This window comes from Sorex fumeus, unplaced genomic scaffold (assembly GCF_029834395.1).
Source record: "Sorex fumeus unplaced genomic scaffold, SorFum_2.1 ptg000047l, whole genome shotgun sequence".
NCBI lineage: Eukaryota > Metazoa > Chordata > Mammalia > Eulipotyphla > Soricidae > Sorex > Sorex fumeus.
This window is the reverse complement of record NW_026606104.1, coordinates 27,623,658-27,638,591: the sequence shown is the minus strand read 5'-3', so window position 1 is coordinate 27,638,591 and position 14,934 is coordinate 27,623,658. Positions and strand designations below refer to the sequence as shown.

Below are 14,934 nucleotides of genomic sequence, written 5' to 3'. Positions count from 1 at the left end.
TCTCTACTTTGGGACATTATGGCTTGCAATGCAGATACTGAGAGGTTGTTATGCTTGCTCCTTTAAATTAGTTTCAGCACACATCTCCCATCCCAACTGATTCCTCCAGCCATTTTCTTAGTGATCCCTTCTATATTCCAGCTGCCTTTCCCCCACCTTTCTCCCCTCCCCCCACCCTGCTTCTGAGGTAAGCTTCCAACTGTGGAGCAATCTTTCTGGCCCTTGTATCTACTGTCCTTGGGTGTCAGTCTCGTGTTATGTTATTTTGTACTTCACAAATGAGTGAAATCTTTCTATATCTGTCCCTCTCTTTCTGACTCATTTCACTTAGCATGATACTCTCCATGTCTATCCACTTATAAGCAAATCTCATGACTTCATCTCTCCTAACGGCCGCATAGTATTTCATTGTGTATATGTACCAAAGTCTTTTTTAACCAGTCATCTGTTCTTGGGCACTTGGGTTGTTTCCAGATTTTGGCTATTGTGAACGGTGCTGCAATGAACATATAAGTACGATGTCATTTCTACTGTGCTTTTTGCATCCTCAGGATATATTCCTAGAAGTGGTAATGTGGGGTCATATGGAAGCTCAATTTCTAGTTTTTGAAGGACTGTCCATATTGTTTGAAATCTTTCTTAAAGAAGATAATCTGACCTCATTTCCAAGTAAAAATAAATACAAATATATACAAATATATGACATTAATATACTTATTATAATAATATAATATTATATATTGCTATTATTGGTAAATGCCCAGGATATTCCAGGTAAAGAAACCTTTTAGCCTTAAAACCTAGTCTAAACCTTTTTATAGGACAAAGCAGAATTTACAATAAATGGATTTCTTTTTCCTTGGAGACTTATTTTTGGTAAATGATGGAGCAATAGCACAGTAGTAGGGCATTTGCCTTGCACATGGCCGACTTGGCCAACCCAGGTTCGATTCCTCTGCCCCTCTCGGAGAGTTGGGCAGGCTACTGAGAGTATTTCACCTGCATGGTAAAGCCTAGCAAGCCTGGCAAGTTACCCGTGACATATTCATTATATAAAATATAGTAACAACAAGTCTCACAATGGAGACGTTACTGGGCCTGCTCGAGCAAATCGATGAAAAACAGGAGGACTGTGCTGCTACCATGATGGGCTTTTAAAAGGTCTTGGTCTGGGGAGCTGGTTTAAGGGGGTAAGTATGTTCCTTGCATGTGAAAGACTCCGAAGTTTGATCCCTTGTATTGTATGATCTCCAAGCAACCTCACAATGGCCCTCTGTTCCCCCAGTCCCACTGGGTCCAAGCACTGAACTATCAGATCCATAGTGGGCTGAGTATCACTGAGAGTGTGATCCCAAACACCTCCAAATATCACTGGGGAGGCCTCTATAAAATTAGGTACATTTTTAAAAATCTTAAAAATTCAAGGTATCTCTCAGGTCAGAAGGGATTCCTCAACTAAGAAAATTTGATCTTCATTATGAACATGCAGTCATTTTAGGTTAAAGATGATGAAAAGGCCACTATAGTCAAGAGAGAATCTTTTGATTGAAATTCATGTGCCAGCTCAAAAAGCTAGGAATTGAGCTTCCATATTACCCAGCAATACCAATTCTGGGAATATACCCCAGAACCCCAAAAAACACTGAAGAAAAGCTACCTGCACTTCTATGTTCATTGTAGCACTACTCACAATAACCAGAATCTGGAAACAACTGAGTGTTCAAAAATAGATAACTAGAAAAAGAATCTTTGGTGAAAAAGTATCTTTGGTAGATATACACAGTAGAACACTACAGAGTCACCAGGAAAAATGAAGTCATGAAATTTGCATATATGGACATGGAGAGTATCATGCTGAGGGAAATGAGTCAGAGAGGGAGGGACAGACATAGAATGATCTGACTCATTTGTAGAATATGAAAAAAAAAACATAGTAGGTGATTAATACCCAGGGACAGTAGAAACAAGGGCCAGGAAGAATGGTCCATTTTTGGAAGCTTGCCGCATGTGTTTGGGGGTTGAGGGAGCTAGGATAGAGAAGTGACCACAATGACAAAGGTAGTTGGAAATGACTCTGGACAAGAACTGATGCTTGGAAATAGTTAAAGGGACAAACACGATAACCTTTCAGTACCTGTATTGCAAACCATACTGCCCAAAAGGAGAGAGAGGGGAAGAAACAGATAAATAGAAAGAGACTGACAGAGATAGATAGAAACAGAGAGAGAGTAGAAAAATGTCTGCCATAGGGGCAGGCTGGGTGGAGGTAGTACTATAGGGAAACTGGGGACATTGGTGGTACATTTGTAATATAACTTTGGTGAAGGGAAGAGTGATGGTACATTGTATGACTGAAACCTAATCATAAACAACTTTGTAACTGTGTATCTCATGGTAATTAAAAAAATCAACAAACAAAATAAATCAATCCAAAATAACTCATGACTCAGTATCCTGTAGGAATACAAGAATCTTCATCCTTTCCTTTGCATAGGGGATACTTTCCATCATTCTGAACCATAAAATGGTGTGTATATATGTAATAGGGAATAGTTTAGGATAAAAAATGAAAAATAGTAAATTCCTAAGTAAACAGAAGGTGTATCTTTGTCAGTTTTGTTTGACAACCTGCAGAAAAATTTCAGAAATTAAGAAAAAGAGAGAGAAAGGAGCAGGAAGTGACTCTTTAATTCAGTTATCTATGAACAATTAATCAATCAACATCCTCTGGTTAGGGAGTCATGTTCTAAACATACCTTAACAAGAGAATTATCTCATCAAATATAAGGGAGGGAAAAATAGGAAGCCCACTAATTAAACAGCACATGTCCCATGGTAAAGCTAAGCCACTTACCTTGTTTCTCCTCTTCCAGTTCACTGACAGAGCATTCATCATCTTCATTTTTCCCATTGTCATTTACATCTGATGCTTTCTGTGATGAGGTTTTATTCTCCTTTTCAGTATCTAAGTGATCTTTTTCATCATCTGAGGGTGAATCTGGCATTCCATTCCTTTGATTACCGGTTTGTCTTTCCCTACTAGTTTTCGCATTTTGTTTCTCCTCATCTAGTTCAAAATCTTCTTCATAATCTGAGAAAAAGACAAAATTCCACTATGAGAAGGAATACGGTATTTTCTATTACTTAATCATTTCACTTTAATGAGAACTTTGACTCTATTATCCTCTCTTCTCTAGGCCTTTCTTCATTTCTTTTTCACACAATTAGTGAACATGGGAAACTAACAGAAAATGATCAAAGACTGCAATCAGTTACATATACCAGAGCATAAAGAAATGAAACTCCAAATGACAAGCCTGAAACCTCATAAGGTTCCATTTGTAAACGGACATCGTTATATACACTAACCACAATGGACAAGAGAAGAACTTGATATAAAACAAGAAATTAGAAATAAATTAAAAATGAAGAGAACAGGATTACAATAATGAAAGTTAATTTTGAGACCCAGTGAGGTCATTTTTCATATGAAGACTGTTCAAAATATTTGGCTATCAAGCTAATGAATAGTGAAGTGGAAAAATTAAATTAATCAAGTCCAAAGACCCTGAGAAGTAACACTGTGAATAGCACATTCTTTGAGAACCAAATGGACATCAAGAAAAAGCATTATGAAGGATTCTATACCTAAGTCAGAACTGAAATCATATGCATTATTCATCCTTACAATCAATGAAATAATTATATTCCAAGGATAAAATTATCATAAAATAGAATATTCCTGTCACGGCCACTAATTTGCTTCATTCCCTACAGAGGTGCAACAAATCTGTAGCAGAAAAAGAAAATTGTCACATCAGATAAACTCCAGCTGTCCCTCGTGGTTATAATTTTTCACCTTTCATATTTAATTGTTCCCCCTTTTCTTCCACCAAAAACAAAAAAATCATGGAGTGACAACATGCCAAGGAGAGGGAACAAAAAGATTTCATGCAGAACCAATTAAGCAAATAAACAATTATCTTTAAAAATTACAGGGAAAATAAGATTTTTCCCATTTTTGAATGTTTTAGTTATTAGATATTCTGGCCTTCTATTCTAGTGGTGGGGGTCTCTGGGTTAATTACTTGAGAGCAGTCCACCCTGCTACAATGAAAGAAACTTAATTTAAAAATGCATGCCTTGTGCATATGAAGAAAGCTCTGCTAATGCAGAGAATGTTTGAGGGAGATGTAAGAGGAAAGTGAAATCAGCAACTGTAACGAAGAAAGCCAAATGGAATTCATTACAAGGATATTTTCATGAGATTTAATATAAGACGCAATAAATGCAACTTATCAGTAAAACAACATTAGAAATAAGGTGAAGAAATTTGATTTTACTGCATGATACAAACATTGATTCAAATATTTCAGGTCAATAATAGGCTCCCCACTTGGCCCATTTAGCTTCATTTCTTTGTGCTCTGGTATATATGACTAATTGCAGAAGTTCTTGTTGAGAACTCACTGTGTTTAAGATGGAAATTTTAAAGATGTAAATAGTGGTTAAATATGGTACTCGGGTGGTAGGCAGAGGGTGACAACATACATTTTGAAGAGGTGTGTACTTATACCCCTAAAACACATGCAATTTCATAACCTTACTACACACACACACACACACACACACACACACACACACACACACACATTACAATAACAAAACTCCTTTTATCCAAGAATCTCTATTTATTTGTGAAGGAAATAAAACAGGCATACAGGATATACTATACCATTTTCTAAGTTTTTCTCTCCTTTTTAAATTTTCAGTTATAATGCATTGTTTAAAAGAAGAAAGGAAGGAAAAAGAGCAAGAAAGTTGGCTGCAGATCTGAGGAAATATAGAAAAAAGGGGGAAAAGAGAAAAGTAAGAGGATCACAAGTTGGGGGAAAATCCAGTGGCCTCTAACTTTTTCTCAAATGTAGGAGTACTGCTATTTATTCAGCCACTGATTAGCTGATTGAATTGGGCATGAACTCCACCTTACTTTTTTTTCTTTCATAATTTTATTTATTTTTTTTCTTCTTATATTTATTTATTGAATCACTGTGGGAAAAGTAACAAAGCATTCAGGTTTAAATCTCGGTCATACAATGATCAAACACCTTTCCCTTCACTAGTACTCATTTTTCACCACCAAAAAACCCCAATATACCCCCCTCCTACCCCTCCCAATGCCTGTGAGGCAGATGATTTCTACTTAACTCTTCTCTATATTGATTACATTCATTATTTCGACAAAAGATGCATCATTATTGTTTAGAATTCCCCCCCCCCAACAATCAGAATTGCTGAAAAGGCATTGTGAAATACTTTGTTTTCTATAGCTGGTATGAGAATCATATAATGTCATATAATGATTTTAGATTTCTGCAAAGAGCCATTCACTTTTCTGCCGCAAGCTTTCGGGCTCTGGACTAAGTCCTTTTGCCTCTGGAGCCATGTTCGTGCCAGAGAGCCGCTCATGGGGGACAACTCCTGACCATGGTAGGGCATGAAGGATGAGCCGGTATTGTTCCCCTTCCCTTGAGACTGCAGTTGCCCCGTCACCACCGGCTTATACCTGACTTTCCAACAAGCTCTGAGGTGGTAGCCACCTTGTATGTGGTCCACATGTATTTCTCCCAAAAGTCGCTGGGTTTTGAGATTTGTTTCTGAGTCTCTGGGATCATGGCCGTTAATCTGCTTGATCAGGAGCTAGAGAGGCCGTTTGTAGGCAGCAACTTGGGGGTCTCGTTGGGATGGGGAGGAAAGGGCCAGTTCCACCCCCATCTGGTGAAACCCCACGTGTATTGTCACTGCAGGCCCAAACCTGACTGTCCTGTGGCCTCTGGAGGATGGCAGTCACTGGGCCACCAGGGGGAACAGGCCAAGGCACGAAACCTATTCCCACCTGGAGTGGTCCAGCGCCAGTAACCTACTGCAGGAACAGGACGCATTTCTGCCAAAAACCTTTGGGTTCCGAGATTTGTTTCTGAGTCTCTGGGATCATGGCCGTTAAGCAGTTTGATCAGGATCCAGAGAGGCCATGATTCCAATTATATAGCTGAGCCAGAGGTGGTTTCTGGGTGTGTCTCCCACATACCTAACTTTTGGCCTTTTACTTTCTTGGTAAACTTTGCCCCAAGTTTTTGGGGTCTGGCCAAAGGCACAGCAGCAATTTTGGGGTATCTGAAAGTCTGACAGTGCCATCACATCATCTGACGGTGATGAACTCTCCTCACAGGTACAGATTGACCTGCTGGCAGCACCATACCCCCTCTAACTTTTTTTTAACTCAACAAGTTATGGTTTTCTTATTGTAGTTCCTTCTCCTGTCCATTGATCCCTTTACTTCCTCTAAAGTTTTAATCTTAATTTTCAAAATATTCCATTAATTCTGCTGAATCTTGTCATGTTTGTCAACTCATCTCGTTCTTTTTGTTGGGCTTCTTTGATCTGCACAAGTCACCACAGACATGATCCTTGGAGTACTCTCTGCCTATAATTATTGGAGTCTGATTTCTTCATGCAATTTACTTTAGGGTCATTTTTCAGAGTCAGAGCAGATGGCTCTGCTTCTCAATTTCAGGCATCCTCAAAATATATTCAAGTCATTCTCTCCTGAATCATCAAATGCTACATAACAGCACAGATCTTTACTGGTCATCTAATTCCTATGAAAAATATATTGATCATTAGATGTTTCATATTTTGATAGCCATATTTTGGTAGTTCTTCCTTACTGATCTAACAAGTAGTCCCATGAGTAAAAAAAACCACATACCCCTGTAGGTATTTTCAATGATGCAGGCTTACAGAAAAGCCCTATTTAGCCTAATATTTTCTTTTCTTTTTCTTTTTTTTTTTACAAGATCCTCAATAACATTCATTTCAATATTACTAAGCTTTATAGTTATAGATTTTTTACAAAGAATTTATTATTTCATATAGGACTCATATGAGAAAGCATCAAATAAATGAAAAAGAATTGAAAGAGGATGAGAAACCATGTAGTAGATGATACATACAAGAGTTGAGACTAGCCAAAAAATAAATAAACATAGGAATGTAAATATATCACCCTAAATATAAAATATATTTTACTGATCACAAGATCCACTGCAGGACCCAGAACATAAATTTCTAATTCCATCAATACTATCACATACTTGTGAAATGTGATTGTTTAAGAGTTTAGTAGTCTTGTGCCCAAGTCACAGTAAAAATACTTCCTATGTGTGTGCCTTTAAGCAATATGCTTAACATCTTTAATATTGCTTTATTCATCTATCACACAGGTAGAATCTTCCTCACAATAAAGCAATAATCCCTGAAAATGCCATGGACAGAGTATCTGCCTAAAAAATACTATGGATTAGTAGAATCAAAGATTGTATATTGGGGGTGTCCGAGCTGGTTATAGAACAGAATTTACACACAAGAAGTGTTCAGTTATAAACTTTAATGAAATCACCTGGCTAAAATCAAAGATTTAGGAGGTGTCAACAATTAGGACACCGTTATAGTTATGCTATTAAAACAGAGCATAAAGTAGAATGGTTTTTGCATCTTATTTAGCAAGCGTGTATGTGTTTTCTCACAAAATATAAAATTCAAGTTACCCCTGGTATTTTTCTAACCCCCCACTATCATAACATGTAAATTTGAGCTCTCTATTAACCAAAAGCAGTCTATTCACATTGCAACTTAATGCCTGCCACCTTCATGAGGGCGACTCATGTTCCACTATAAGTGTACAGGCAGCATGCTTTCTGAACTCCTTTCCTTGATGTCTTGTTTCATCTCACCTTCTTTCTTCTAGAGAATTTAATTAGTTTGTTGTTTATCATTCCCACTAATGAGCAAGTGAATCAACACAAGGTCAACATCAAACCATGTGCAACCCTCCCTCGCTGACCTCCACTCAAGCTTCCTGTTGCCCTTACCATCAGTAGCTGTTATGAAAAGCTGGAGCCTCGCTGCTTCTAATTTTTCTTAAAAAAAAAAAAAAAGATGGAAATGGAAACTTGAAATCCATTACCTAGCCAACACACAGAAGAATGATGAAGGGGGAAAAATACTATATTATAAAGCATAGAGTATGCCATTCATAGAGTACACACTGGCCATGTTGATTTAAGAAAAAATTAAAATAAAGAAAATGAAAAGCTCCTATTGACTATGGCTTTAGTAAACTTACACATCTTGAAAATTAAAATGCATGAGAATATATTCTATTGTCAAACCCTCTACTACTACTTTTGCTATGGATATTTTTAAATCCTTAGTCTAAGATAAGAATAAATACTAGAAGAGATCAAAGAGAGATAAACTAGGTCAAAGTGTTATGAAGTAAAATCTTTTTTTAAGGCAGAAGTAATAAAGAGAAAGCCCCAATGTGATAACAGCTCCCTAATTATTCTCCTAGGTTTCCGAAACCCTTGAGAAGCAACAGAAGGGAGTGAGGAAGAATGAAATCAGAATGTGCCCCCATTCTGATGTTTTCTTGGATATATCGTGAGTGGTACAAGTTTTTAGCTACTGCTCTGTAATTTAGACTTGGTCTCTGTGATGTAAAAGAAACACTTATGCAGCGCTCTCCTTCTGACCCCACAATCTGGAAACATCAAGGATGCCTTTCACAGAATAAAAGATTAGAAACTGTTTGTTAGTCTGGACTTCAGCATTAGAGAAGACTGGCTATTGATGGGATGCATGATAGACCACTTCAAATATTGTTTGGTCACAAGGATTACCAGCAGAAAACAGCAAAGCTCTTGCCCTCTCCTTATATGTCTGAAAATAGTATTCAAATTTGTAAAGGTGCCTTCTCTTTCCCTTTCTACCAGAAAGGACCAGTTTATTATAGGAGACAATTCTATACCCATTGAAGGCTCTTGAGTTAGGCCTGCATTCCTCTAGGTAGGTGATGGAGGACTCCATAGAAAGAGTGGGGGAAAAAGTGATCAAGTGATCAAAGATTTCCCACATGTGTTGTCTAAAGACCATGACTGAGTCACAGCAGTTAGTGGATGCTTGATAATCGCATTTTAAAAACATCAAACAGCAGCAAAAGCAGCAAAAGAACCCTGTGTGATCCCTTACCATATTTAAATATATGTTCCTGTTCATCTTCCCAAATATCTTGTCCTGGTTTTCCTTTGCGTTCCAATTCTTCCACAGCGGTTCTCACTTCTCTAATGCCTGTTGATTCTTCATGAACTGAATATATGGCTGGAGCATTTCTACTCCCTTCAACCTCATTCTTTTTTGATTTCATGAGCTCTCTAACCTTCCTCAGTTTTCGGTCACTCTTCTTTAGTTCTTCTCTTTTCTCAAGACTCTTTTCTTTTCTAGGTTTTAATGGATTTGCCTTTTTGTCAAGACCCATTGCAATAATGCACCTATGAAAATTAATAACATTGGGTGGGATTAACTTTTATGTAAATCACAGAAGATGCTCCAAATTTTTTAAATTATCTCTTAATACCATGAGAAATGCTGCAAGAAATATATTTACTACAATATAGTTAATGAAAAGTAAACAGTTTTCTCTTTATCAATACTAAAATCTTATAGAACACAACACATTTTTAATAATTTTGTCCTAAATAATAAAAGAAGAAAAAGCTTAACAAACTAGTGTCTCAAACTAAAATTTAAACTTACAGCACAATTTTGACTGTGCAACAAAATTATATATACATAACAGTAATATATATAGTACACATGGATAATGCAATATGTGTGATATGTACATGTATGTAATTATATACTAATTTAAGCTTTTAAGTGAGAGTGACAGAAGAATTTTCAGATTCATAAGCACAGGAAAACTGAAATAAAATGATCAAAAGGAGAATTGTGCCATTTAGTATTTCATGACTTGTTATTCCAACACAACAAAAGATTTTATTACAAGGGTGACTCTAAATTAATATAATTGATTGGGAAGTTTGGGGTCACACCTGTCTGTGCTCAGAGCTTATCCTGGTATGCTGGGGTCATTCCTGGTTATCCAGAGATCAAATGAGGGTCTCTTCATGCCAAGCAAGTTCCTAAACTCCAGTACTATCTCTCTGGCCCAGTATGATTGATTTTTAAAAGAAATATGTAGTAAAACATTATTTTGTTGTCCATTGTATGCAAGCTTATTCTAATAGATCTGTCATTATTACTTTTAGAATGGCCTTTTGAAGTTTATACCCAAGCTTTTGCTGGTTCCTTGATAACTATAACTTTTTGCTCTTTAAAGATGACAATATTTCAGTAGTCATAAAGTCTTTTTAATGTCAACTCTAATCAACTATGCAGATGCTTTGAATGTAAGGACATAAAAATATTTTAATTAGAAAAAACTAGCATGCCTAAATTCCTCTATAGTTTTTCAATCCCTCAAGTTAATATGTAAATAAAAATTCAAATGTTATTTGAAACACTTGTGTAAATTAAAATAAAAAAACAATAAACAAGGCCCCCCCGTTGATCGTTGATTTGCTCGAGCGGGCCCAGTAACATCTCCATTGGAGACTTTGTTGTTACTGTGTTTGGCATATCAAATACTCTCGGTAGCTTGCCGGGCTCTCTAAGAGGGGCGGAGGAATCGAACTCGGGTCAGCCATGTTGGCCGCTTGTAAGGCGAACACCCTACCGCTGTGCTATCGTTCCTTCGATAGCTCAGCTGGTAGAGCGGAGGACTGTAGACTGTGTAAATTAAAATTATTATTATAAGATTATTGAATCTTCCCTGTGTGCCAAACTTTTTGTTAGCTACTTTGTATATATATATTTATATATTTATATAATATATATATGTATACACACATATATATGAAAGAATTCATTACCTTACAGGCAAATAAATGAAGAACTATTCTTACTACTTTAAAATTGAAGAAACTGAGACTGACACATTTTCATGCCTTGTCCAAGCTGACCTAACAGTAAAAGATGGAGGCAGATTCAAGCTCAGGATGTTTAGACTCTATCCCCTTACAAGGAAGTATAACTATGATGTTAGGTAAGAGGGAGAGCACTCCCAGCCCTTTCTTACTTCTAGGGAGAATATGCAGTCACTTCACCAGAAATAAATACAACCTGAAGTTGTTTTCTCCAAAGCCTAAGGACAATCTAACCTGAAAAAAGTGCCTGGCAGTTGTGAGTCTCCACACTCTGCCTCTAGAACTACATGGCTATTTTTCTTTGTGTTAATTAACTTTTGGCTATTGGGAAACTGAATCAGAGTGGGCAGGAGAAAAAGGACCAGAATGCAGTCAAGACTTGTCAATCCAGGAATAGAAAAACTATGAAAAATCTAAAAAATGCTTCAAAATTAGAGAAATTCACTGCAAATCTAAAACTAGAAAACTAAAGATTTCTTTGAATTTCAGCCACTACCAATCTAGGAACAATTCATAAATTGATCTTAATTCCTCCAACAAGCAACTATGAGAACCTAGGTATAAGCATTTTTTATTATATCCCCATAAAATATAGTTTAAAGGATTTGCATTCAAGTATTAGACATGAAAAAATTAGATTACAAGAACACACATAGTAAGCATGATAAATATTTCTTGACTATAATGATGATGTACTTAGCACATTACTTTCCTTGAAATAAAATTATCATGAACCTTCACAGGATGTCATTACTAGCATTGCCTTCTGCTCAAGCTATTCTTCCTTTATCAATGACAACTACAAATTTATCAATGTGGATACTCTGATATGCTGTTACCTTTAGTTTATGCTGTGCCTGTGTAAAGACTTTGATCTCTCCCTATTGCATGCACAGACTTTTTACTGCCCATCTGCTTTAGGGAATTGGACAAAGAAAGTGAGTAACATCTGTGCTCTTCCCATCACTGACTACCTATTTGACTTCTGAGTATAATTAGAGGTGTTGATTCTGATTACAAAAGCTCAAAGTGGCCTGCATTCTTCTTGGTTAGGCAATTCGTCCTCCCTTTCATTCTAGCAGCTGAAAATGACTACCATCTCTCTCCGAACATCTCCCATGATTGAAAGATGGGTACAATTGGCTCCACATATTGTGATTGAACGCTACTGAGTTTGGGGTCTTGTCTTATTTTTCAATCTTTTAATTTTTATGCCACATCCGGTATGCTTAGGGCTTTGCACTAAGGGATCACTCCTGGCAAGGCTCAGAGGACCATATGTGGTGCTGGATAATACCATAATCAAACCTAATTGGGCAGATGCAAAGTAAACACCCTATCCACTGTACTATAATTCTGCCCCCCAAGATTTTGTTTTATGAGAACCTTTAAAGAGTTAACTCCAAATCATTTTTAGAAATCTATCCATTATTTTATTATTTCCTTTTCATAATAAAAATTCTAGAAATCCAAAGAATTAAAAATAATTTAATTTTTAACAAAGAGAAAAATTAATGCACAGCCCTCAAAATGACAATATAGTGTGGAAGTGAAAATTTTAAAAAATAAAGTTTAAGCAATCTAATGAATGACCTCAGTTTCCTTGGTGGTAGTTCTCAACTATTATGAAGTTTTTTGCATTTAAGGAATAATTAGAATAGTCACAAGTGGTGTAGACATATAAGCTGGACTCTAACACTGACATATCCATCATCCCTGTACTTATTTAAACTAGTGTGCCTTGGTATTTACCTGATTCACAGCAGGATGACATTTATTTGTGCAATGATATTCTATTTTGGGACTTCACAGATTTTAGGCATTAGAAGAAATTATTATAAAACAAAGAGCTGTGCATTTCAGTTGAGCTTAATACAACTTATGCTTTTAACAGCAAAACTTTTTTTTTATTGTTCAAAAAATATTCTAAAGGAAACCAAGTGAAATTTAATAAAGAATTGTTTAGAAGCCATTATATGAAGTAGAAAAATAGATGACATTATGAGATTTTTTGTACGGATCATTATTAAATCATACGAAAGGTTTTTGATAAGATATATATAGCTTACATTTATATAGCAACTATAAAAAAGGCAATGTATGTGCTCATTAACTTTCTTGATATTAAATAGAAATATGTTAAATAGCTTGCCCTCAAATATGGAAAAAGCATGTGATTTGGAATAAGACGGTAACTTCTGGTAGTTCCTAAGTACACCTGGGTGCTTCTATTGTAGTCTCTTCACTTTCACTTACTACATCACACTTTCACATCTTTCCTAAACCTGCAAATTTCTCACTCTTGATCATAAAATTATCTGATAAGTTCTTTTTTAACAGAATAGACATAAAATATTAGTAGGGAACTTTCAATTGGTTCCAACATACCTACCAACTTACATCTCTCTATGTGCCATCTTCTCTCCCTTCCTGTTCCTACAGAAAAACTAGTTCCTGCTGTAAGGCTAATGTTTCCTCTTGAGCCTGAGATCCCAACTCACTACTATTCAAATTTTTTGTCCCAGCCATATCTCCCTATTCCACACTTGTTTTTTTTCTCCTAAGGTATTTATTAGCACATAACTTCACTAAACCACCTTCCATCTTACAATATAAAATGCCCCATAGACTCCTGCATGCTATTTCCTAGGTATCACCCAATTTTCGTCCTTTAGAGAAAGACTCTTTACAAAGGAATTCTCTATATTGACTTGCCATAACGCTTTAATCATTTCTCAGACCTACTAATCAACCTAGCATTCCTCCAGGATAGTAGACATTCTATTAAATTTGTGCTGATATTACAAATAACCTACACATTGTAAATCAATGCTCAATACTCAGCATTCATTTGACTTCATTTATTCACATTCATGTCCAACAATTATTTCCTCATTCTTTGAACATTTTCTAATTTCTTCTTCAAAAATGTATATATTTCTCTGGGTTGTCCTCATCACTGGTTTTCCTTTCTTGAATTTTTGCTGGTTTCTCTTTATCTCCCTCCATTTTAAAACTAGAGGGATGCTAAGCAGTATTCAGGCATCATCTCTATCTCTATTCAGTTCTTAGGTAAACTAATCCAGTTATACGGCTTTAAATGCTATCTATTGATAAATCTTTTTTCAAATTTATATCTCTATCCTGGGATTTATCACTGGGTCCCAGATTCACCTAATCCACTGCCTATTCAACATCTCTGATTGATGTCTCAAACTCAATGTGTTCAAACCCAAAATCCCTTTGTTTCATCCCCCAATCTAGTTTTTCCACAATATTCTCCATCTTAGTATAGACTAACTAGATATTATTCTAGTCATTCAAACTAAGAATGACACAATCATCTTTGACTCTGCTCTTTATCTCATACCATCAATAAATGCTGTAAACTCTACTTTGAAAATATGTGAGGAAAGCAAACATCGAATTCTATCACTCTTTCACATATGAATCAGTCATTTCTGCCCTTCCATCTATATCACTTGCTAAGTTTTCCCCCACAAGGAGCTAGATTCAGATTATGACAGGTCACTGCCCCAGATCTATTTTAGAGATGTTGCATCCCTCTCAGAATAAAATTCAAAGTTCTTTCAATAACCAAAGGACTCTACATAAGTTTGCCCCTCTGTTTCTCTGACCTCATTTTCTTCCATTAGTTCATTCCTTACTCTCGCTCTTGCTAGTGTCTTAGATACAGCAAGCATATTTGTGCCTCAAGCACTTTATATATGCTTTCCTCTACATAAAAATATGTTTGGGAGAGGAGACATATTTTCCTTTTTTTGCTCAAAAGACATCAGAGAAGCTTTTTCTGATTATCCTACATGAAATAATATTGCCATTTACCTCATATATCCATTTACTCCCTAGATCTTCCTTACCCTACACTTTGTATCCATCACTATTCAATAATTGGTTTATTGGCATATGATTGCCCTTCTCTCATTGGCATGGACTCCATGGAGGCTGGTAAGTTTAGTTGTTTCACTCCTATGTTTCTGCTTGACAGTTTCAATTCTGCATGCACTTTTGGAGGGGGGTGAGGGTG

General features: G+C 36.3%; 1 protein-coding gene across 1 annotated transcript in view; it reads right to left on the bottom strand.

The window, feature by feature from the left end:
- The window catches only part of ERICH3 (glutamate rich 3), a 138,627-nt gene that overhangs the window by 32,756 nt on the left and 90,937 nt on the right, over positions 1-14,934 (bottom strand). Inside the window, exons 10-11 of the mRNA XM_056123401.1 lie at positions 9,091-9,389; positions 2,855-3,091 (exon numbers count right to left, since the gene is read on the bottom strand). Of these exons, the coding sequence (XP_055979376.1) occupies positions 2,855-3,091; positions 9,091-9,389 (536 nt within the window). The remainder of the gene's footprint in view (positions 1-2,854; positions 3,092-9,090; positions 9,390-14,934) is intronic.